Genomic DNA, 25,690 nt, shown 5'->3' on the forward strand with positions numbered 1-25,690 from the left:
GATCAGGAATTGTTTGAACTGGAGTGGGGGGCAGAGGGGAGTTTAGCAAAACATCCATCCTGAAACCACCAGAACTGAGTGACCTTTAGGAATCAACTGTACGAAAAGTCCTAAGCAAACACTGTATTAGAGATTTATTTTGTCTCTGCCTTACTGGTGGCTTTCCTCTCGTTTAAATAGCTTTACACATCCACAGCTAGGCCTCCTTAGGTACGATTAAGTTTGATCTTTTAAAGAACAACATCGGTTTATTTTCAAATTCAGGCTCTGGTCTTTGGAGACCAATATCCTTTTCCTTCTCCATATTTTGCCATTGAGAGGCCTGGGGTTCTGCCAAAGAAATGTATTAATAAATTAAAGCTTGAGATTTTCGTTGTCATGTGAACCAGAAATTGGCTCTCAATGAGATGAAGCAGCCAACTTAACAGGGCATGTACGTGTATTGGATTAATAATGAGCATGTCTCCAATAGAATGACTGAGCAATTTGGGGTTTTGTGGTTTGTTTTTAATTTGTAAAGAAGTATGATCTACCAGGCAGAAGGCGCTTGGCCGACTTAGGGTGGGTTTATTTGGAAAAATACATGATTTTACTTTTATCAGGCAGAGCAAATTTATTTGACAAGGACCCTTGATTTAACATTTGTAAGGGGGTGTTGAGGGAGTTCCCTGATTGACTTGATGAGCTTTCAGAGTGGTAGCTTTTATAGGGAAGTTTGATGGTCTGCTTCTTCCTATGTAGAGAAGAGGCATGACCTTTGGCACCTCAGAGAGAATGGGTCTTAGTAGTGAAGCATGAATTTATCGGCTCAGATAGTTATGGGAGAAGCCATCGTTATGTGGGGGACCTGTAAAAGGAAGTTTTCAATTGCACATTCATCCTTTCCCCTTCCCCCTCTCCCCTTTTTTGTGGGACAGGATAGAGTGCAGCAGAACTAAAAACAAGATAGTGTCTTGGGACAATTGGTGGCTCTACCTGCCACCTAATTTGCATTCCAGCCCAGGAGTGGCTTGGCACATGAAAGCCGCAGGTGGTCTCAGACAGATAGCCCAAGAATAGAGTTCCTGATCCTCAGCCTGGGTAGTGGAAAGTGGATCGCTTGGGTGGCTGAATCCTGGAATCCAGCTTTCTAGCAAGGAAAAAGGGATTTTTCTTTTTTTTGGCCAGCTGGTAGCCTTGGGATTACCTCACTAGAAGCCCCATGTTACCAGAGACCCTATATTCCATTCCACAGAAAAAGCAAAAAAAATCTCTGTCTCCTATGCAGAGAGAGAGACAGAGATATAAAATCAGAAAGGCCATGCATCAAAACACTCAGACTTTTCTGAGAAATTCCATCAGGTAAAGTAATTTAGGAAGTATGGTCAATTCTCAGTTATTCAGAACCCCCAAGAAATAGGTTGTTCTATGTAACCATGTGGGATGGAAAGCTTTCTATAATGTTTTCAGCATTCCCATGCCTCCTAACACAGTGTATATAAACATCATTTAAGCTGTTCTAGATGACTAAGGGTCACTGAGGCAAGAATAAACCATCACATGGTTCTGTAATGTCTTCAGGGTGTGGGGAGGTATTTGGGGCGATTCACTCCAGAAGGCTGCGCTTTTGTTCTTATTCTCCTTTATTTTTACAGTTATTCTGTCTCTTTTCTTGCTGTCAGGTATTCCCACCTATTGGCACTTATCACTTCTTTCAGTGTGTCTGCTCAAAGACCCTCTCCCTTCTTCTGTTTTACCATGGATTTGGAAAGCAAATATTTGTGCTTATTAGAATTGTGTTCAATGGGTAAATAAACTCCTCATTCTCAGATCTATTCATGTCACCCTCCAGCATCTTATCGGTAATCAAATCAGCAATGATTTACATACTGCTTCATGGTTTGCATATATTATCTCATTGGATCCTCATAGCAATCCTATCTAGTAGGTGCTATTATCATCACCATTTTACAGATAAGGAAACTGAGGCACACAGAGGTTAAGTCCAGAACCACATGGCTAATAAGTGTCGAGGCAGGATTTGAATCAATCCCATCCCTCTGTAGCTATATTAAAATGAAAGTCACTTCTCTTTGCTTTCAAGCAGTTATCCATTGCACACATAAGCGTTCAATGTATTTGTTTCTCTTGTCAGTTGGTCTTTAAGATAATATACCAGAGAGATGTGAATACCAATGTCCAATGTTAACCAGGTATGTTGCCCAGGCTCTAATGACTTGGACTTGCCCAACAGCACTTTCTTCCATAAGTATTTGCAAAAAAAAATCTTTCAAAATCAAATGTGGAATCATATTGTCATTATTAAGCTGTGCCAGTTAAGGCTGTATTCACAACAGTAACCCTTAACTAAAGTCTTTGAACCTAAGATTTGTTACATAAAATTGTGGAGCTTTTCTCTTTCAGTTTTCAAAACTGTACAAATTCTCCAACAAACAGAAAGACTAAGGCAAGGGTTCTTAACTTTTTGTTGTGTCTTGGACCCCCTTGGCTGAAGCTTATGGACCCCTTCTCAGAATTGTGTTTTTCAATGCATAAAATAAGACACAGGGTTACAAAGGAAATCAGTTATCTTGAAACAAGTATGGATACCTCAAGTTAAGAACTCTTGGAGAGACAACACAGTCAGAAGGAAACTAAGGTAGACTACAGCCTAGTCTATGAGTAAAGACTGAGAGCTGAAATCATTCCAAGCCTTCTTCTGGTTTTTCTAGTACTTGAAAGTACCAAAGTCCCTTTTCTCTATAATACACAAAGAAGGTCCCTAACAGTCCCTATGGAGAGACAGCATCAGTCCAAAAGTCTAAGGGATAGGCAGGAGTCCTGGCTCCAGGACGGCCACTGGTGTGGGTGCTGTTGTTCATCTTTCATACTCAAAAAGGACCAATGTCATCATGATGTTGGGGTCAAGGTACAGTGTGTTCAACTGTGGCTGGCCGGTTCGATATGAGCTTAACAGGCTCTAGCACAGGTCAGGCACAAATAGTCCATTTGAACAGTTGGTGGGATGGAGATGTCTCTATATTTGTGCATCTCATGTTTTCTTTGTGCTACTGTGATTCTGCTTTGCCCATGGAGCACAGTGCCTTTTTTGATGTGGGCATGCTGGGAAGTCCTGCACCAGTGTCTCTCATATCTCACAATCGATACTAAAGTTCTTCAGAGAGACCTTGAGAGTGTCCTTGTACTACTTCTTCTGACCAACATGTAAATACTTGCTTTGTGTGAGTTCTCTGTAAACAGTCTTTTAGGTAAACATGTGTTTGGCATTTGAGCTATGTGGCCAGCCCACTGGAGTTGCACTCTCTGCAGTATAGCTTGAATACTTGGCTCCATTCAGCTCAAGAGAGGACCTCAGTATCTGGGATCTTATCTTACCAGGTAATCTTCAGAATCTTCCTAAAACAATTCTAGTAGAAGTGGTTCAATTTTCTGGCATGTGCTGGTAGACTGTCTAGGCTTCACAGGCATACACCGATGAAGTTAGCACAGCAGTTCCATAGATCTTCAGTTTGGTATACAGCCTAATACCTCCTCTTTCCCACACTCTCTTTTAGAGTCTCCCAAATGCTGAGCTAGCTCTGACAATGTGTGCATTGACCTCATCATCTATGTGGACATCCCTGGAAATATACTGTCAAGGTAAGTGAACTTATCCACAGTATTCAAAATTTCTCCATTTGCTGTAACAAATGGTTCTATGTATGGATGGCGTAGTGCTGGCTGATGGAGAACATCTGTTTTCTTGGTGTTGGTTGTCAGGTCAAAATTGATCCATACTCTGTTGCCTCTCAGTCTCAGAGGCTGCATTGAATACACAATCATCAACTCTCCCTCCGTTTTAGTCTTGGCTTGTAACCTTTTCAAGTTAAATAGTTTTTCCATCAGTGTGGTAAACTGACCACAATGCTGTTTTTTATCCTTGTTGAAAGAGGCTGACATAATGGAAAACACCATGCTAAAAAGCATGGGGGCAAGGACATAGCCCTGCTTTACTCCACTGGTAACTGGAAAAGTATGAGAGCATCATCCTTTATCTAGAACCCATGCAAACATGACATCATGAAACTGATGTGCAATATTGATGAACTTCTCTGGGCAACCAAATTTTGCTAAAATCTTCCACAAGCTCTTTACAACTGACAGTACCAAAGGCCTTGGTCAGGTCAACACACATTGTGTGTGCTCAGACTTCTGTTCTGCTTTGAGCATTTCTCCTGGAATTGTCAGGCAGCAAACACAATGTTGATCATTCCTCAGCCCTTTCTGAAGCCACACTGCCTCTTGGGTAGATGATCATCTTCGAGGTGAAGGATCAACTGATTCAGGAAGACAGGCAACAATCTTGCCAGCAATGACTAAGAGAGAGACCTCTTTGCAACTGTGACAATTCAACCCGTTTCCTTTTTCTTTATAAAGATGGACAATAGAGGCATCCTTGATCTTCTGGGGGATAACCTCATCTTGCCACGTAACCCGGAAGATTTCAGTCAGCTTTTGTATGAACAGAGGACTCCCTGCCTTGTAGATATCTGCTAGGATGGAATCAGTGTCGTGCACTTTGCCATAGTAGAGGAGCCTAATGGCATTCAATATCTCTTCTTCAGTTGGAAGTTCAGCTAGAAAGGGATTGACTTCAACCTGAGGTATAGTCAATGGCTTCAGCACTGGTTGACGATGGTCTGTTAAAAACACCATGGAAGTGTTCAGCCAATCCCTCCAGGATCATGGGAAGAACCCAGAAATGGGCAAATATAATATTCAGATATATATCTGTCCATGAATCTGTGATCTCTTGGAGTTTGGTACCTCTAAAATAGATGGCAACCTACTTATGTCTTTTCATTCTGTGCTTCTTTCCCCTCCGTCCTGAAATACTTTTATGGGAAGCTTATGCAATGTACTGGTGGCCTTCCTCATTGTATAATGTCAAGAGGTACCAAGATATAGAGACTGTTCTGACCATATATAGAAATAGAATGTCTAGGATGAAGGAAGCCATTGTCCTATCTCATGCTTTGATCCAACTATCGCTGAGGGTTTTATGTCCAGTTCTGGGCACATTTTAGGAAAACTATGCTAGGGCACATGCAGAGGAGGGTAAACAGGATGATGCAGGGACTGGAAACCATGCTACAGGATGAACAATATATGCAGTGATAACCAGAAGAAGAAAAGACTTCAGAAAGAAATCAGGAAGAGTTAAATTCCTATCTTAGTGAATGTGGTGAATGGCTTCCTCAGATAGATGAAGGGCTGTCACAGAAAAGGGAAGAACTAAAAGCAGTGGGTGGAACCTGCAGTGGGGCAGGAAGGGGCACCTCAAAAAATGTTGACTATTAGACCAGGGGCTTGGAGTAAAGTAAGCCTAAAGCTCTCCTAGGTCTTAGCTCTCCTAGCCTGAAAAAAACAAACAAACAAAAAACAAGCCAATCACATCTCTAAAGTCCCAGAGGTAGTTTGTGTATGGATGATCTATGGCAGAGAAGGTATCTGGGGTGTAGGCAGAAGAGCTAGACTAGGGATCAGGAGAGATCAGAGTTCCAAAAAGCTTGGGCCCTATCCAGCTGTATGACTTCCCAGAAGTCATTCCTTCTCTCTAGACTTCAGTTTCACGATCTTTAAAATTAAGAGGACAGACTACATGTTTTTGAAACTCCTTCCATCTCTAAGGTTCTGTGGTCCAAGGATTGGATCTCTCTGATTTGAATCCATAGTTTAATATTTCTGTGGTACAGTTAGACCCTACTCCTTAGGGAAACTTCAAGCCCAACCCAATGAAGTGCATAGAGAACTGGCCTTGAAACCAGGACAACTCACATCCAAATTCTCTGACATATACTGGCTGTGTGGCCATGATCAGTCAGGGACCTAGGCAACTCTGTGAGGCCATCCGTTGCAGAGAATGCTCTCTGCAACAATGTAATGACAGATCCAGTCCCTATCCCTTCCTTGTAGAGGCTTGGAGCAACTGGGGGGGGGGGGGCCTTGACCAAAATTCTAACCTCTACATTACAATGTAGTTCTTTTGCAGGCTCTACGCTATTCATTCCTTAGGGAGTTAGGGGATATTTATGTATCTTATAAGATCAAGACACAGTGTAAATGGGGTCACTGACGAGTTGGGGGAGGCATTTAAGGTTTTCTCTATTTTGCATGAACCAATGGAAAGTCCAGGGTTTCTATCTCAGAAAGGGATGGCGTGGTTCTATTTTCTCTTATTTTTTTAAATGTTTCCCAAGTCGATACTTTGCCAACACTTTCTACTTGCAGAGAAGGAAAAAATAACTATAATAAACAGGTTAAAGTTTGCTCAGCTATTGCCTGGGATTGTTTATCTACACTCCATTGTTTCCATGGCAATCACTGAAACTGAAGGCTTGTTTTAATGGCCTGTCCCGCACGGTTTGCATATTATGAAAATCAATAAAACAAAAAATAAAAAGTTTCATTATTTGGGGCCATTAAGTGGGGGGAATGGAGGAGAGCCTATTATAATATGCCTGATTTTAGAGGAATATGCATACTGACATGCCCAGATAAGCTGGAACCCTTTTCAAAAGAAGAGAATATTACAAAATATCCTCCTTCCAGAATGAGCTTGGAGCCAGCCGTCTTTGTTAGAACATCAAACAATGACTGAGAATTCTTTAAAAAACCAGAGCAGTTGAAAGATCACTTTCCTTTCAGATTGAAACTCTTCTGAAAGGCAGGGCATTCCTGGATTCAAGGGCTATTCGTCCTTTTTTCTTCCAAGCTCATAGAAAGGACATGTTTGAACATATGACTGACCTTAATTTTAACTGCTCTCCTTTTACAGATCCTCCCTTCTTCACACCAACAATCCACTTTGCAAACCACCAAATTGGGTGCTAGATAGCACTGAACTGAATATGAAATAGCCTCGAGGATTCCGCAACCAAATGGAACTGATTATACAACGAAAAATAAACTTGAGCAGGGCTCCGGGACATCATGTAATGTATTTTACTATGTTTTGCTAGGTTATATGCATTTGGAAGCAAGAAAATTTGTTTTCAAGCACAGTGCCTTTCCTTTAGAAAACCGAAACACAATGCCTATTTTGGAAGAGGAAAAAGAACAAATAAATGAGAAGCTCATTATTCAGAAACTAACCATTTGTTATCAACTGTGAAATCTAAAGGGGAGAGCTTGATTCAGAGCATGGCCTACCACAAAAGCATGTGCTTAGCTTCAAAGCAGGGCTGATCTGTTTAACTATGTGCAGATAGCACTCAGCAGGCTGTGAACCTTTTAGAGGGGACAGACAGTTCTTAAATACCTGTCATCAGTATTACATCGTAGACACACTAGGATGGAACAGAAAGATTCTCATGTCAAGCCTTCACTATTACTACAACACAAATGACTTCATCTGTGCAATTAGCGAACAGGCTGTTCCCGCTTGGGAAACTGTTCCAGAAGGAGAAGCTTATTTGGGGTTTGATTTGTCCCTTTTTTTTTCTGCTGTGAATGTTGCAACTTTAGGCCGACTCAATCTCTCAACCTAATGCTTGCTGCCAAAATGGGAAAGCTCTGCCCTCAAATGATTAAGACAAATAAAAAGAAGGAAAAGCAAATTAAAAGCAGCCCTTCTACCCTCAATCTAGATTATATCTACCTACACCTTATAATCTCCATGGTCAAAATGTTTTAGCACTTTTACACTTGTAAAATCAAATTAAATGGATTTCTACTTAACAAATTGGTTTTTTCCAAAGCCATGCTTTGCTACTATTATCATTACTTTATTGAGCTGTTTCAGCAACTTATTCCAGAAAGCTGAAACTAATTAAACTCCTTTACTTAAAGGAAATCAAAAGCAAAGGAAAGAGAACCTTTTCTTCTCTACCTGGTTTTTCCTCTCTGGAGAGTAAGCTACAGCTAAAGGCAGACCTGTGGAGATTTAAAATTACTATGAGAGTAGTAGAAATGAGGAATACCTCCCATAATGGTCATGACTTAAGCTTCTAATACAAAAGAAGGTCACATATTTACACAAAAAAAGGAGAAAAACCACACCAGAAAATGAAGCTGTACAGAGATTGCTTTCTTAACTTTGACTCAACAATGAGACTGAGTAACCATTCCCAAAGTCCTACTTAATAAAAAAAAAAACAAAAAACTAAAAGCAGTTTCCTGTTTTTTCATATAGGTCCTTCTTCCAATCCTAATATGTCCTACTGTTGGCAGACACTAGGGACTATCGGCAAAGTTATTAAAGAGATACCAGTTTCTTCCATTAGCAAGTAAAAAGTGAATGTGGTTGGTGTAACGATAGATCATAGAGTGTTCCCATTAAAGAGCAGTATTAAAAAGTTATTTATGCTGTTGCTTGACTGGTGACCTTATTATGTATTACAGCTTCAACCCATTTGAGAGTTTGGGGGATGTATTTCCTAAGCAAATTATTTTCACTTTAAAAAAGCTACTTCATTCAGTTTCAGATATGATTTTTAAAAAAGAACAAAAGCTGTTATTTTATAACTAATGCTCTCTTTGGTCTTAGTATTTGTGAAACATAGGTTTTAAAAGGTTAAAAATGTTTCAAAGCCCAGATGCCCCACTGCTGCGATAAGACTGTGCACTCACTCATCCATCTGCTTGAGATGGAATTTAATGGATTCAATTTCAATAAACATGTATTGAAAGCCTACAATATGCAATACACTCTTTTAGACACACGGGAGAAAGCGAACTGAGATGATGTGTGTGTCTAACTATAGCTGTGTAAAACATGCAAGGAAAGTGATGGGAGAGTTCAAAGAAAGGAGAGATCACTTCAAGTAGGGGCATCAGAGAAGATGGTATGTGAGCTGGCTATAAAGAGACAGGTGATCTTTCACCAAGGTGAGGTATGGTAGGAACAGATACTTTCTAAGATCTGTCTCAGGAGCTGATAACCACACATAGGCATTCTTCAGCACAGACAGCGGGATGGGAAGGCAGGGCAAATGTGCCAATGCTGACCGATTCCGGGCACTCCCTAGTCTTCTTGTTGTCTGTCAATTATGGCTCTGGTCTTGGGCCAGATACAGTTAATTTGGAATATAGAGCAGAAGATATAAGAATGCATCAGAAAAAAAATGTGCTACATTCCACAGTGGGTACAAAAATGATCAGAGGTCTTACTGATGCCCGACTTACTGTCAGTGGGTTGTTGGGCTTGGAATATAAATGTTCGTTGTCTCAGGATGGAGGCTTGTTAAACATTTTCATCAATGACTTAGAAGCATATCAAGCTAGGCAAGGAAGAGCTTAGAGGGAAGAATTTTAACATGAAATGATCTTAGTAAATGTAGTAAAACCTTTCCAGACTATGGCAATGAGACCCTTACCTGAAATCAGAGCCTTCATCATCTACACCATTCATTTGGCAGTGAGTCATATAGGCTGTCTTGTAACATTTTTTTGTCTTGTCTTCCATTTTTGATGCTTATATAATAATTTTAAGTAATTAAAAATAACCTTTGAGATTTTAGATTTGGTCTCTGAGTTCTTGGAGAACCTCCTTTTCACATGGTAGAGCCTCAATATGTAATTGTCAATTTCAAGATTTCAAGATGAATGTTTGTTCAGAAATAAAATCCTGGGATTTACACATCAAATACAGAGGTAAATACCTCATCGCTACACTGGCTATGCCCCCTTGTAGCACCTAGAGCGTAAGGTTTCACATCACCCAGTTATGAAAAGATCAGATGCTCACATACCTAGGAAGGATCAGTTCATTAAAGTAGGTTTGTTGAATCCATGAACCTCCTCCCTTCTCTACTTGTCTTAGATGCTATTATTTGGTAGAAAAGGAGCAGTGGATTTTTTTTCCATTTCCATTGGTGAGGAAGAAAATGGGCTCAAGCTGAATCATGAGGAGATTCATATTGAGCACAATGCCTTCCTATTGTGAAACATTTCTGAAAGGTTATTCAACATCGGAACAAGGAAGGGATACTGGGCAACCTTCTCAGAGGCTTTCAATAGGGGATAGCATTTTACCAAGGGGGCTCTGAGAATGATAATTTACCTCTAAAGGAACTTACCCACACCATAATTAAATGTTTTTGGAGCCTTTCAAGTTTTTATTCTTCTATAAATTTCCATGATGTTCCTGGAATGGGTTATGTCTCCTTGATTAATAGTCACTGCATTGGCTTGTACCTCGGCTTAGCTGATTGTCTAACAACAGAAAAGATAAAGTCCTTTCTTGTTTCTCCTTTTTTAAAAGTCCATCCACTTAAAAATATAATCATGACAAACTTTTCAGGGGGGGATTTCTAAAATAAGAATGAAAGTATAGCAAAGTGTGACTGATGTTGCCAGAAGCTTTTTTACCACCTGAAGAAAAGGGAGGCATAGTTGAGGTTGTTTAGGCAGTCCCTTCTGGCTTTTAACGACTGCTTTTGGAGAAACAATTGGTTACTACAACAACACGGCATCACACAATTTTTGTTTAAGTGAGAAAGTGAAGGAGAGAAGTGAAACAGATGTTAGAATATCCTTAAGAGAGTTCTGAAAATAACTTGACTCAACTTTTCATCTCAAAGGAATCAATCTGTAGCTTACAAAAGGCAAGTTTAATAAGATTATTAAAATCTATTTGGTAAGTTCTTACAAAGTAGGATTAGTATTTTAATACATAGGAATATAATGGCCAAAGCAAGCATTTCTCATCGATATAAATGAAATTATTTTTAATTTCTTAAATCACTTTAACCTTTCTTGGCATTCACTGCTTCACCTGCAAGACGAGAAAACTGGACGAGATGATGTCCACATGCTGAAAATATTTTTATTCATATTTGTGAGATTGTTTATTGCTGAAAATGTACTAACAAGATTAACTATGTAGCAAAAATATGTATTATATCTAACTCCTATGATTTAGAGCTGAAGGGACCTCAGGAATCATCCAGTTCAAGTCTTTTCTTTTAAAAAGAGGAAGCTGAGGCTCAGAGAGGCAGGCTGAGCTGCCCAAGATCACAAAGAGCTGGGATTCTGAACCCATTTTACAGTATATTGTAAAACGTGAGGTTTGTCGGCTTACGTTTTAGCCTTCTTAGCTGTTTACTCAGGTGTTTAACAAGATCTAGAGAAATACCACAACTTGTGGGAGGGCAGAGAAAGGCAGTACAAGATCTATTTAATCTCATCGACATCTATGAGCTGCTGCCATCTGTGGAGTCAGCACCCCAAGACTTCAATGAAAAAAAACAGATGGCCTGTCCAACCCTGACAGACCGAGGTAGCCACCACAGTGACACTGATTTTCATCCTTTAGCTTATTAACATTTTAAGAAAAAGAAGGCAAAATAAATTATTTTTAATGACTGCCACACTGGCAACATTGTAACATTGCTACATTACAAGATTAAAATGTGGGAATTTCCATACTTTGTGAACTCTGAAGATGGAGCTTGTTATTTAGAGCAACCTGTTCAGGAACAAAGCAGTTTTACTAAATAGTGTTGCCTGGGTGACGCTTCCTAAGAGCACATGGACACCATTCATCCTTTAAGAGAAGCCATGTTCTGCTCACAGATGTAAGGAAACTTGGTGGGTTGTGTGTCAAGGGAAACATTTAAAATGTATATCATAATTACAATAGACTATAAAGATATAGATTTGTTTATTGTTGATCCTTGGCTCATTATTGGTAGATTTTTTTAAAAATAAATTTTTAAATAGAAAAATTCTGGAAGTCTTAAGTATGGCTTAGCATCAAATCTAGCTTCAGATCAAAGGAGAAATAGAACCATTCTATACTTCTGGAGTAAAACAGTAAATTTAGGTTAATTCAATTGACTGGGAAATAGCAGCATCCACTAAGTTTCTCAATATCTCCACGTAACAGATGTTTCAAGACTTCTTAAACTATTCCCTGTTGTGCACCATTGTTTATAGAGGATTGTCTCTACAGGTGAGAGGCTCCTACAATACGTGCAAATTAATTGCTCTTTTTGAGCAGTGAATCATAAGGGGTAACACAGATGCTTACCTAACTCTTTTTCAAGAGGACATTGCATTGACAGCCAGTGTTGATTGTTACCTCTGACCCTGGTAATATATGACGACCAAGTGCTGAAAGGGGCTGTTCTCTAGTTCTCTAGAACCTCTTCACAACCACACCTTGAAGTCTCCATAGGTAATTTGGCGATTTTGAACTGTGTTGTCGTTTGGACAGAAAATTATTTAGTAAATGTTATGGAAGTGAACTCAATGTGAATATTTTCATGCTGAAATGATTAGTACAAATAGCCTACACAACTTAACCAAGTTCAATGTTTGGGTAGAGCTAATTAGGAAGTATATTACCTGTTATTAAACTCAAAGTAAATGGTTTTTGTCTTTCAACTTCCATTGCATCACTCAAGTATCACAGCTTAGTGCCTGTAATACCATTATGCTTTATTTTAATTAGGCTATTCAATTTTTACTTATTCAGGTACACTGGGGTTATAGATGCTTCCATGTGGTAATAGGATGCACACTGTCAAGTTACTTGTCTACCATGACAATAAAAAATCCTTGGCATTTTTAAAACACAGAAATAATTTTTTCGCTGATTGTGTGGCTGGTTATTAATTCCTTTATGGGTCAGACAAAACTCAAGTTAGTCATTATAGAAAATTTGCACAAATTAAGATGACTCCTAGATAATATTTTTCAACCTGTGATAAGAAGCCCTTATGATGAGCTGAAAAATCTCAGGCTAGTAAATATTTTGTAAGAGAGGTGATCTCTGAAAGTTGTCATCCTCCAATATAATAGAAGTGGATTTCACCTTAAGTCTAAAGCATATGAGCTGTCAAAACATCCCTCCTATGCAGTATATATTATGTAGATATAAAAATTCTATACGGTCAACATGAAGTTCAGTCACTAAAAGAAGATTCACTATCTGAACTCTCTTTGGCATTTGCTTCATCTTCCCCATCAGGCACTGGGGCGTCTGGCCTCCTAAAAGAGAAAAAAGGGAAAAGTTTTTTTAAACTTTTTTTCCAGTTGAGCAAAGAATTTACTAACTGTAAATGAAATTCATCTTAACATACAATATTTCTAGTAACAAGGCTGCCAAGCCTGCCAGGCTTAATTGTGGGAGTCTCCCCCTCAACCACCACCGAGCTGTCCTCTGGCACCTTCGGCATCCCAGGGATTAAGTGCAATTCCTCTCGAGCCCACGCACTCGACTTTCCTTCGCCAGTCCTTCCATAGTTCGCTGCTTCAGCACTTTCTGCCTCTCATTGCCATGGAGACGGGGTTGCAGACAGAGATGGGAGCTGTAGGGGCATGCAGGGCAAGTGCTTGATGCCAGCAGGCTCCAAGTGAGGGAGAGGTACAAGAGAAGGGAAGAAAAGAGGGATGTTCGGGAAAGAGAGGCTTGAGGATGGACAGCAAATTCAAAGAAGCCTCAAGGAGACACATAAAACAAAGATGCTGAGTGGGTAAAGAAAAACAAAACCCTCAAGGTAGAATATGGAAAAAACAATTTCCTAGGGACCTTATGATATTTCCAAGGAGTGCCAGAGAGACATAAGCATTCCTGCAGACGAGCTTCGTCACTTATGATATTTTTAAAAGGTCATGATAACAGCAGCTGAGGCTGCTTCGATCCCTGGTTTGTCCTGGCACTGTGATGACAAAGTCTATATATTTTAATCAGGCCAGTAAAATTCTATTTGTAGAAGAGAATACGTCTGAGTGAGGGCCCAGCAAGAAGGACAGAAAGGATGTAATACACAATTACCTGTTTTAAGACAAAAGAAACCCTCCAAGTTTTCATTTCTTTCTAAAAGTTTCTTTAGGCTCCCTGTCTCTTGGAGACTTAGTTCTTCCAGTAAATTCACCTTTTTCCTTTGATGAGCCTCACAGGAACCTGGATTTCTTTGGAAAACCCCCTCTAGAACCGCCCCCCCCGCCCCACCCCCAGCTGAGGCTTCCTTTAAGTCTTAACTAAAAACCTACCTCTACAGGAAGCCTTTCCCAACTCCTCTTAATTCTAGAGTCTTCCCTCAGTTAATTACTTCTTATTTATCCTCTATGTAGATTGTTTGCATATATTTCTAGTCTCTTCCATTGCACTGTTCACTCCCATTCCCACATTGTTCCCCATCCTGGCTCTTTGCTACCCATCCTAAGCAGCTTCTCCTCTTCCACTGTTCACTCCATTTGCCAACATCATCCTGTCAAGCTCCTTCCTGCTTTCTCCTTTTGTCCAAGATAATGTCCCTCCTTTCTTAAGGTGTTTAATACCCAGCTCAGAGCTTTCTTCTTGGACCCAGCTGTTACACTTCTACTCTCAATTGTCAAAATTCAAGCTGATACTTCCACTAACACCCTGGCCTCCCAGATCATCAGCCCCTTCAATTACTATGCTCACTCTCTCTACTTCTCAGCATAGTCATTAGCTCCAATTGCTTCATCTCTGTGACCCTGAACTCTGAAATTCACCTCTCTGCAGAATTTTCTATCATTCTACTGCCTCACCCCTCTGAGCTCCATTTTTCTTCCTTACCACAACATTCACTCCCTCCACATCTCCTTGTTCTCTGGGTCCAGCACCTCCCATTCTGGTTTCACTTTCCTCCAAAGTCTCAACCCAATGGTTAGCGAACTTCCTCATGCACCATCTCTGAGCCCTGAATCCTTCTGCCATTCGTACCCTGCCACTTCTTGACCTCAGATCCCTCCCACTACCTGTTGTCTTTGCTATCATTCACAAGATGCTTGACATCACTGAAGCAAGTTCTGTAACTTTACCAAATTGTTCCACGACAAATTCATGCTAAAATAATACTAGCCAATATTCATACAGTGTGTACACAATAAGTTAATTTGATCTTTAGAATAATCATCTGAGGAAGACGCTATTATTATGCTCCTTTTACAGATGAGGAAACTGGAGCACAGAGAGAGTCCTAGTATTAACTGGGCCTTATCCATTGCATGGCAATCTCTTCATTCTTACGTGGTAGACTTGCTATCACACTTCCCACAGTGAATATTCTAAACCTTCTCTTCTTGTTAAATCACCCCAGCCCCCTTTCTTTCTCTTCCAGTAGATAATCTTTACCTCCCATTTTACTGAGAAAACTGGGGCTATTCATCATGCATTTCCTTTTCTTTCCTACCTCACCCAGCATCCTCTCCTTTGTTCCAGACTTGAAAGGGGCTTCTGTCTCTTTTCCTTGTCAAACTAAAACATTCTATTGTGCCCTAGGTCTTACCCTCTCCCATTCCTAGGGCACCTTACCCCAAGGAGAATCCAATCTTTCCCTGTCTTCCTTGCCTACTACCTAAAAACACAGTTTCATAGGCTCTGGAACAGGAAATGACTTTACAGATCACTTAGCAGTCCAACCCCCTCGCATTCTACAGGTGAGAAGAACAAAACCAAACCAAAAAACTAAACGAGGACCAGGAGGGGATTTTGCACAAAATGATATCAGTTCACGTGGGTAGTATGTAACTTAGATGGGTTTTGAACTCAGGCCCTCTGGTTAAAAATTCAATGATATATCCACTACAAATTCAAATCTGGTATGCTACAAAACAGAAAAATACTGGCAATGTTCCATGGCTTTCAAATATAAACATAAGATGTTTCACATTTTTGGATGACATTTTGGTGTAATGTTCCTAGAGGTCAACTATAGAGTTTTTGCCTTTCTTTGTATCCCCAGCACTTAGAATGGTGCTTGACACATGGTGGTTGTTGTCCTTTGTTCTCGAAGAGGACTAAAATGACACATGGTAAATGCTTAATATATGTTTGTGGACTGACTCACCAATAAATAAAACAGTAATAAACAGTTTGCCATATATCAGAAGTCACAGAATTTCAATGTTGGAAGAAACCTTGGAGATGAGCCAGTCTAGCAGGGACTTGAACAGTAATCTCTACTATGATGTCCCCAGCAAGCAGTCTTCAAGACTCCACCTGAAGATCTCCACTAAAAGGGAACCCACTACCTTCATAAAACAGTCCACTTCACTGTTGGATAGTTAGGAGCTCATAGGAGCAATAGCATCTACATGGGCCAGTTTCCCAGGTTCTAATTTATGTTCCATTTGCACAGGATATGAACAATCAGCTAGAATCAGCCACAACTATGAGTGGATTGTAAGGTAACATAGCAATACGTGAGGCCTATACAACTGAGACTGGCCTAGTTGGCCAAATGAAAATTGGCCACAAGACTGGAGGTAGCAGGTATATTTTTTCCCTTGGCTTTCAGTTTAGAGCATATACTTTCTTACTAATTACAATAGAAAAAAAGGCAAATTCCTGGCAAAAGGGCACAGATACTAGAATATTCCATTTTTCAGTTATGGGCCACATCAGAATTGGATGACCATCTAAGACAGTCCAAACAAATAAAAATGAACATATCTCAAAGTTATTTTAAAATAATCTAAACTCTGAAAAGGTTAAGAGTTGAGATGAAGAGAAAAGAGACATGAGAAACACAAAGGACAGGAAATCAGTGAAGGGAATAAATCACCTTCCCTCAACCCTACATATATACATCTAAGTTTTCATTCAGCTGGCCTGCCTAAATCTTAAATTCTAATCCAGCCCATGTGTTTGCTTTGGGGATTAAAAAAAAAAAGCCCTGAAGCAAAGTGTAAGGGCACTTTTTAAGCCTACATCTCTGTTATTTAATGGCATTTTCCCCACATAGGGTAGAAAGGAATCTTCCTTTTTAAATTTCAGGATGATAAACATATTGGAAAATTAAATATATGTTGAATCAAAAATCATATTCTATACTTAATCTTGACTCCATACATGAATCTTACATTTAAAACTTATTTTAATAGGATGACAATATTTTAAAAGACATATGCTATGTTGAACCAGGATGCTAAAGTAAAGCTCCTTCTCTTATGGCTTAAAGGAATATTTTCAACTCAGATAAAAAAGAAATCACAACACCTTACTGCTAAAATTCAGAAATGAAGATACCACATTTATGTATCATATTTAAGATATCTGAATGACATTCACCAAAAGGAACAAATATATCAGCAAAATCTAGAAAAATTACATAGTTATGGGATAAATCAGTAGTAGAAAATTATATATGCACATGCCACCAATTTCTCAACTTTAAGTTTAGTTATACAATTTTAAAAATTTCGTTTGATATATGCCACATTTGGCAAGCAGATAATATCACCAGAATCTATGTTACATAAATTCTTAGAGTAAACTAAAAGGATAACTTCTAAGCCTGAATCTTTTACTGAGGCTAAGTTCTCTTAAATAAGGCTAAATTCATCTCCAAAGAAGGAACTGATATGTCCTTGACCGAACAGGACCAAAAACAGGAAAAAGACACGAAAAGAGCACTTTGACTACATGAAGTATAACTTCTCTGATTTAAAAATCCTTTGTTAAAGACAGCACCTTCCTGTTATATTGACATGCATGGAAAGCATCTGAACCATTATTTAAGAGAAAACCTATTTATGCATGTAGACACATAGTTAACAAAAAAGTTCCTGTCTGCTTTTTAACTCAAAACAGTTGAACAGCCCATTCCAACCCTATAAAAATGTAGTTATAAAATCATTTGGGGGCTCAGACTAAGTAGACTGAGTATGAACTTAGGATATCCTAAGTAATATGGGATAGGGCTATCATGAAAGATCCTTTTCAAACTCCACATCAAATCTATCATACATTTCAGAAAAGCAATAAAAGGGTAAGAGAGCAATAACAGCAAACACATCCCATTTCGTTTGATATGTTATGACTGAACTGTCTAAGTCCTCAACATAAGCCTTTGAGCAGCACTAAGAACTTATAGAAAGTCAGAAAGCTGACCAGGGAAATAGAAAAGAGAAACCACATGAAATCCTCACAGCATAGTGGCATTCCATCCGAGCTCAATCCAGCCTCAATAGGTGGTCTTGAAGAAAGATCAAACCACCAAGACTCCTGCACTCAGTTTGCATTGGCTATCTGACGATCTACTGGGAGCCCAGATCCATTAATTCCTGTTCTCATATCAATAGAGTTGGTTTTGCTGAAAGGTTTAAAATAAGGCAATTATTGAGATGTGCAGTCATAATAATTCAATTATAGTTCTACTCGGGCCATACCAATATGCTACAACAACCCTGATTAAGAGTGAGCTCTGCCAAATTTCAATTTCAGAAATCTGTTCTTGAAAAAGCACACAATATATGCTATTTTTCTCAATAGTTTAAGAAAATACATGAAAGCATAATAAAAAAGGCCTTTTAAATACCAATATCTTCAGTAACAACAAAGATATATACTATATTTCTGAATGAAGAATTCAAATAAATTAACTTTTGGACAAGATCCACTGTAAACTTTCCATTGTCTCTCTCCCTCTTACTGTTAGTTTAATTTCCACTAATGTATCCTTCCATACACCTTTATATATCATTGGCATCTGGGACTAGGTTTTACCTGGAATATTAAATCAATTTCCTATTTGGGAAAATAGGAGATAATTTTGCTTAAAAAAAAAATTAAACAAACCCAAACCTGAGGTTTTTGCAAAATTCTATCTTCACTCAAAAAACTTTCCCCAAAACCCAACTTAGCAAATAAACCAATGGTACTATGACACTTATTTTTCTGAGAAAAAAGCCAGATCTCCTCTCTATTGTCATGCTGACTTAGTTTTTGGGCTGAAATTCAACACTATCACTTGATTTTCAGTAGTTCTTTCTCTACAAGTGAATCAAACAGAATTCTTGGACCACGTTTATTGTAAACCTTAGTTTGGTTCTTTTGTTTCTTCATGTGAGCAGAGCAGCACTGTTTCTACCAGCCGTCATATAAGTCTGTGGAGATACACTTACTACTTAAGGCTATAAAAACTTTTGTGTTTAGACTTTTAAAGAGAAAAGACAAAGAGAACAATCTCTACCAAAAGTTCTTGGCTAAGGCTTCTTATGTACAAAGGAGTCTAAATGAGAGATGAGAAGGGGGCTTTCTTCAGTTGGCATATGGTGCTGACCCTTCATCACCCTGCCTTCTTTGCCAAAAGCAAGGGCTTTAACTTTTATGTAAAAATCATTTACCAACTATCAGAGCTGCTCTATCAATAGGAAGTTTGAGTCCATTTATCATCACATCTAGATGTGCAATGTACTTCGAGTGGCTTTTCTAGTAGTGATGAGATGCACTGAGCTAGCCACATTCTCTCACCCAAACCCCCTTGTGATAAATGGCATGCATTTGTGAGAGAGCAAGCCAAGACTGAGGTTGTCAACTGTGGTTGAATAACAGTTTTTCCTCTATGAAAAGCTAAATGGTTACTGGAATTCGACCCTAAAACCTTGGCAATCATCTTCCTACCCAATGTTTCCCAACTTTCTCAGTCATTGACATGCCTATGAACACACCAAGGGGAGGATTTTTTCTTTCCTGGCTTGGAATCCACGGATCAAACCAACTTCCCCACTCCTAAATGCACTTATGGATGTATGGATGTATACAATAGCACATTATCCAGAAGAATGTGCCCCTCTCTACAATATTTCCTACTATCATAGTTCACCTAATCTTGATCAAAAACTGGCAAAACTGGCAAAAAAAAAATAAAGTCGGGAAATCAGAAACATCATGACACATCGATTCCAGTCACATTTTAAAAAACAACTCTTGTCAAAAGGCACAGAAATAACTACTATAATTCACAACTCTTTTCTTATGATGATACCTTAACTCGATCTATATGGTGCGTAGTTTCAAAGTGTTTTTTAATGCGTTATCTCATTTGATTCTCACAACGAGATAATACAAATTTGGGTGGGAATTGGATTCAAGTTTATCTTTGTAAAGATATTTTTGTACCATTTTTCTGGTATTCAACATGTCTAAAGCAGAATTCATCATTCTTCTCCCCAAGCCTACCTCTTTTTCCAATTTCTGTCAGTGACAATGCCATTTTCCCCATCTCCGGGTTCATAACCTTGGCATCATTCTTGACTCCTTGACCTCCCTCAACTCACACAGCCCATCAGCTGCCAGCTCTTGCCCCTTCTGCCTTCATCAGCCCCTTCTCTATTCTCACACATGAGGCTCACTGCCTGCTCACTGGTGTCCCTGCTTTGAGCACCTCCCCACTCCATTCTCTCCTCTACACAGCTGTCAGAGTGATTTTCCTCAAGCACAGATTTATGTCACTCTCCCTGGTCAATACACTCCAATGATTCCCTGTTGCATCTATGATAAAAATAAAAATACCAACTTCTCTGTAGCATCTTTAAATCCCTCCACGACTTGGACTCAGCCTTGATTTCCTGTCTCACTGTATGTCCCTCCCTTTTGTGCGCTCTATGGTCCAGCCAAACTGGCCTTCTCTTTGTTCTTCCCCACCTCCCACCCCCCATTCTGGGATGCCCTCTCTCTTTTCTCCACCCTCATGGAATCTCTCTCTTCCTTCAGGATGCATCTCAAGTACCACCTTTCTTACAAAGCCTTTTGTGACTGCAGATGCAAGTGCCTTCCTTCCTTTCCTAGCCGCCTTGTTTGTTCCACACATGCTTACATACATGTATATGAATGTTAAGTTCTTTCAGGGTGGGATCATTTCATTTTTGTCTTTGGATCCAGTGCCTGGCACACAGGAGCCACTTAATGGATGCTTCTGATTGAATAAGTTTTCAAAAAAAATGGCAAGCTCTCAAAGAGTATGTGAAAACATGCTCCAAATCACTAATAATAAAAGTGTAAATAAAAACACCTCTGAGGGTTTCACTTCATGCCTAGCAAATTGGCAAAGGTGACAAAAATAGAACCTTAATTCCAAGGAGTTGTGGGAAGGCAAGTATAGTGTTGTACCACTAGTGGCATTTCAAGTTTTGGAAAACAATTTAGTCATGCAAAAAAAAAGTAACTAAACTCTTCATACCCTTGACTCAGTGCAAGATCATGCAGGACTGACCTCATTGACCTTAAGGAGGCAAAGAGAAAGGACCACTACTACACATTCAGAACTTTCATTAAGTTGATGGATCTTCCCTTCCCTTAATCAAAACACACAGGATTGTAGCTAAGTTCCTTGAAGGCAGTAACCCTGAACTTCTTCCCTTTGTACCTCCTTTAGCAAGTAGCACAATATACTGCACAGGTCTCACACCTTAAGAAAGCATGTATAACACCTATGGTTAAGGAGGCTCCACTGTGTAACAGAGGCTAAAACATGGGAAGGCATGGTCATTACTGAATACATTGTATAAAGTGGTATCTTAAAATATATTATATTTTCATGACTGCCAACCAGAGGCTGGACATGCTTTCAACTCACATTAAATGCACATATGAAGCCAACACAAGGAAGGGAAGGGAGTAAGGGTGCTATAAAGCACCTACTATGTGCCAGGTATTATGGTAAGTGTTATCTCATTTGCTCCTTGCCACAACCCTGGGCGGTAGGTGCCAGCTCTTAGTATTCCCATTTTACAGGTGAGGAAACTGAGGCAGATAGCCATTAAGGGACTTGCCCGGGGTCATACAACTAGTAAATATTCAAGACTGAGCATGACGCCTGAGCATGATGCCAGGCCTGGCACTCCATCCATTAGGTCACCGGTTTCCTCTACGACTTTAACAGTGTACATTGGATAGAAATCCAGTAACAAATGTTATGTACGATAGTGATGCTTCAGTGGAGATATGGAATTAGTTTTGATCGCTGAATTACTGAGACATGCCAGTGTTTGAACTGTGTGTTATCTGGAAAATGCAACTGGGGAGCCAAATATGTTGACTTTTTTCCGAGTCTTCCATTTCACGTTCTGGTAGGTAGAAATAACAGAGAATTCCAACACTCCTTGTAAAGTTGAGAGCCATGCAAAACTGCAAGGTCTAACACCTGCGGCAGGATCTGAGACATGAACGATGATGACTAAATAGCTCAGAATACCAGGATGAATCAAAACTGGAAGCCTCTTTACAAGAATTTAGAGCAGCTCTGAAGAGGCCGATGAGGTGTATGGGCCTAAGGTTGACAAGCCGCGGGATTCCTTTGAACAGAACAGATTTGATGAGGGCAGGGACTGTCTTTTCCTTTTCTTATTATCCCCAGTGCTTAGCATGATGCCTGGGACACAGTAGGCACTTAATAAGTGTTTGACTGACTGACTAGAAGAGAATCTTGTTAAAACTTTTAAAAAACACATTTTCACACTTCTGAAAACCAACACATATGTTTCTTAAAACTCATACAAACCAGGACTTGTTTTCTGTTTGTTAATCCCTGTTATAGAGACTCAGTAAAACTAACCCTGTTTTTTCTTAATTTGGTTCAACCAAGGATTTAGTAAAATTCAAATTCTTAGCACTCTAAGGTCTTCAATGAAAAGTTTCTAAGTATTATGAAGACTAAAAGAAGGGGAGTTAAGGGAGAAAAATAATAGCTTGCTCTTCTATCCTACCTTCCCCTTCATAATGCTGTCTTACCTTTGGAAGATCCATCGGCTACTTACAGCTATGTTTATCAACAAGCTCCTAAAACTCTTTGCTAGATGATGAAGACTGGTTAACTGACCATTTAATCATTTAAAACAGCACTGTGCCCCACAAGTGTGACTGGAACGGGCCATTTATAAAGGAAGCTTATTCATTCATAAAAAATCAACAAAGAAATGAGACTTTTTTCATTGCCCTGGATAAATTCACTTCATTAATGAGAACCCAATCAGCACTCTGTAGGAAGAGTTACTTACTCAAGAAGATCTGGGTCCAGTCCTTCAGATATCATTTTGTTTCTTATTGCTATCACAGGAACACCCTAACCAAAGAAACACAGAGAAGACATAAACATCAGCAACGTCAACCTACACAATTTATCACCTCTCTGTGGCCACCCACTCCATGTGTGATCTTCAGGTCTACCCTTTGTAAAAAGGAAACTATATGAAACCAGAGGGACTGTGAACTATTTTTTTAAAGACTGCAATAAGTGTATTTCAATACAATTGGTTTCCTTTGTAATCTGATGTATTTTTTAAATACATTTAAAAACCTTATTTTGAGACGGGTTCTATAGATCCATTTGGCCAGACTGTCAAAACCCCTGTATAAACCTAGGCACTAATGGGTACTTAAATGCCTTCTGAGGCTATTTATGAATCTTTTTCCACCTTGTTCTTGCAAAATCCAGGTTCTTCCTTAAACACACCACTGTTAGATGAATGATAATTCACATTATTAAACCAGAGGGTAACAACTGTTGTTGACACTATTCAACATATCCAGCTGAAATTGAAAATGTCTGACTGTATAATCACTAAGGGTGACTTCTCTGTTTATCTTTTTTTCTTTTAACCAGACCCATGATTTCATTCACCTAAGGGAATTCTAATGAGGAACCTGATGGATACCTGATATGCGTTTTAGGGAATTTAAGGGGGGTAGTGACCTATTCAGGGTCACAGAACCAGTATGTGCCAGAGGCAAAACTTCAACACAGTTTTTCCTGACTCTGAGCCTTGCTTTCTATCCACCAAGCTATGATTTTCCGCATAGAAATAGAAAAGAATTCTAAGTTGGGGCAGCTAGGTGGTGAAGTGAGTAGAGCACCAGCCCTGGAGTCAGGAGGACCTGAGTTTAAATCCAGCCTCAGACATTTGACACACCTACTAGCTGTGTGACCTTGGGCAAATCACTTAACCCCAAAAAGAAGAAAAGAAATCTAAGTCAAGAGGGAATGAAAACGTTACCTGTGGGGGATGTTTAACATTAAGTCACTTCATTTTTAGTAATGATGACCAAGAACCTGGATAATTAGCCACCTCTTCAAACTGCTAAGCCTTAGGTCTATCACTATGATTTTAATGACCTGTGATCAGTATTTGAGGGAGGGTGTTAGGAGTGCACCAAGGTCATCAGCCATCACACAGCTCTTCTGTGAATGAGAGAACCTGTTTTGCAATCTGGTAAATCCGGCACGTTTAGAATGCCAAACTTAATTTTAAATATATCAGCAGGAACACTGGAGAGCTAAGAGAGGAACTGTAAGATGTAAGTTAATGCTGTATTTTTAAAAAGAGACTTTTCTGTGTCTTTAACCTTGGCCTGATGATATGAGGGCTTTCTACAAATCCAACTGCTTGCTTTAATTTGACTTTAGCATAATCCACAGGCTATCACTGGAAAGGTTATGCAAACAAGATGCGAGTCCAAGAAAACAGAAAGGGAGGGGGAAGGAGAAAAGGGGAAAGAATGTTTCCTAAAACATGGCAAAGAGAACGAAAGTAGAGATAGGGATTGACAGATTAAGACTCTTGGATTCATAAGCACTTTATATTAACATGTTTCCCAGAACTGGTGGAAAGCCAATTCAGTAGAGAGATGTACTTGGACTATGGAAGAGCTCTGGTCCAAACTTGATATGCTCAAGGTTACAGAAAAAAATCAAACAAACCACCTTTTCAGCATCTGTCCTGCTAGAGACTTCATCATGATCACCACCTTTACAGGAAAGACATAATGCATGCTCCCTAAGAATACCTATGGATCATCTGCCTCCAGAAGGAAGGATGTTTTGAGCTGCCACTAATGTTGCCCAGAAAATTTGTTCTTGTGCCCTATTCTGCTTCAGAGGTCGAGAAACACTGCCTGGCTTGTTAAACATCCAAAAGAAAAGAGTCCCATTTCTGACTTCCAAAGGACAGAGCTACTGGTGGTCTAAGGAGGACACGAATGACCTCAAAACCCAAGTATACTGAGCTGTGGGATTTTTTTTGGCATGGAACAATTGTAGCATGTCCAAGGTAAGTAAAGAGGAGGAGAGAAGGCAGCCATAGGGCTGATGTTCCAGAAAATCTCGTCTGGACTTGCGTCACTGGAGAAAGTGTATAAAGAAGCCAGACTACTGAGATTATGACTGCAGCACCAAGAGTTAAATATAAGTTCTTCATTGCATCACAGAAACTTATGTTTGTGAGGTTAAAAGTTGCCAAGATATACACTGATCTGTTATTAGTGTTAATAGGAAGTGCCCTGCTAAATCCCTTTATGCTCTGTTGAAATTTTCCTAAAAGTTTAACTAAGAGTAATATTGGGGGGGGAAATTTTAAAGGCCCTTTATCTGCTTTAAGATATAGAAATTGTTTCTTTTCACAATATCCTCACAAAAAAAGCAGAATCCCAGAGTTGGAAGGGACGACAAGAGATTATGTATTTCAATCAGCACCTGAACAGGAATTCCCACTGAATGATTATCCAGTCGCTGCTCAAAGACCAGCAGTAAAGGGCATCTTCTGAAGGCAGACCATTCCACCTCAGAACAACTCTTAATTGTTAGGAAATGTTTCTTTACGTGGAGCAACTTCTCCCTATTAGTCCCGGTTTTGCTGCCCAGGGCCAAACAGGCCGACTCTCAGCCCTCCCGGCACATGGTGCCCTTCCACACCCTTGGGAGCCCGCTCTCTCTCTCCTCAAGTCTTCTCCAGGCTAAACATCTGAAGCTCCCTCAGCTGCTCCTCCTATGGCCTGGTCTCCCTGCCCTTATCATGCACGAATGGATGTACTTGACTTGGCAATGTCTCTCTTCAAATGCGGTGCCCAGAACTGAACACATGCTCCAGATGTGGTGGGACCAGGGTGGAGTGCACTGGGTGTATCAGCTCTTTCACTTCGAACATAATGCCCTTCTTAATGCAATTTAAGAAACTGGCA

General features: G+C 39.6%; 1 protein-coding gene across 2 annotated transcripts in view; it reads right to left on the bottom strand.

Moving 5' to 3' along the window:
- Nucleotides 1-10,573: 10,573 nt before the first annotated feature.
- WASHC3 (WASH complex subunit 3) overlaps nt 10,574-25,690 on the bottom strand; it is a 55,422-nt gene continuing 40,305 nt past the window's right edge. For both annotated transcript variants that reach the window (XM_036759714.1, XM_036759713.1), the window contains exons 6-7: nt 22,735-22,799; nt 10,574-12,975 (exon numbers count right to left, since the gene is read on the bottom strand). In XM_036759714.1, the coding sequence (XP_036615609.1) occupies nt 12,891-12,975; nt 22,735-22,799 (150 nt within the window). In that variant the 3' untranslated portion in view covers nt 10,574-12,890. The remainder of the gene's footprint in view (nt 12,976-22,734; nt 22,800-25,690) is intronic.

The sequence above is a fragment of the Trichosurus vulpecula genome, chromosome 5 (assembly GCF_011100635.1).
Source record: "Trichosurus vulpecula isolate mTriVul1 chromosome 5, mTriVul1.pri, whole genome shotgun sequence".
NCBI lineage: Eukaryota > Metazoa > Chordata > Mammalia > Diprotodontia > Phalangeridae > Trichosurus > Trichosurus vulpecula.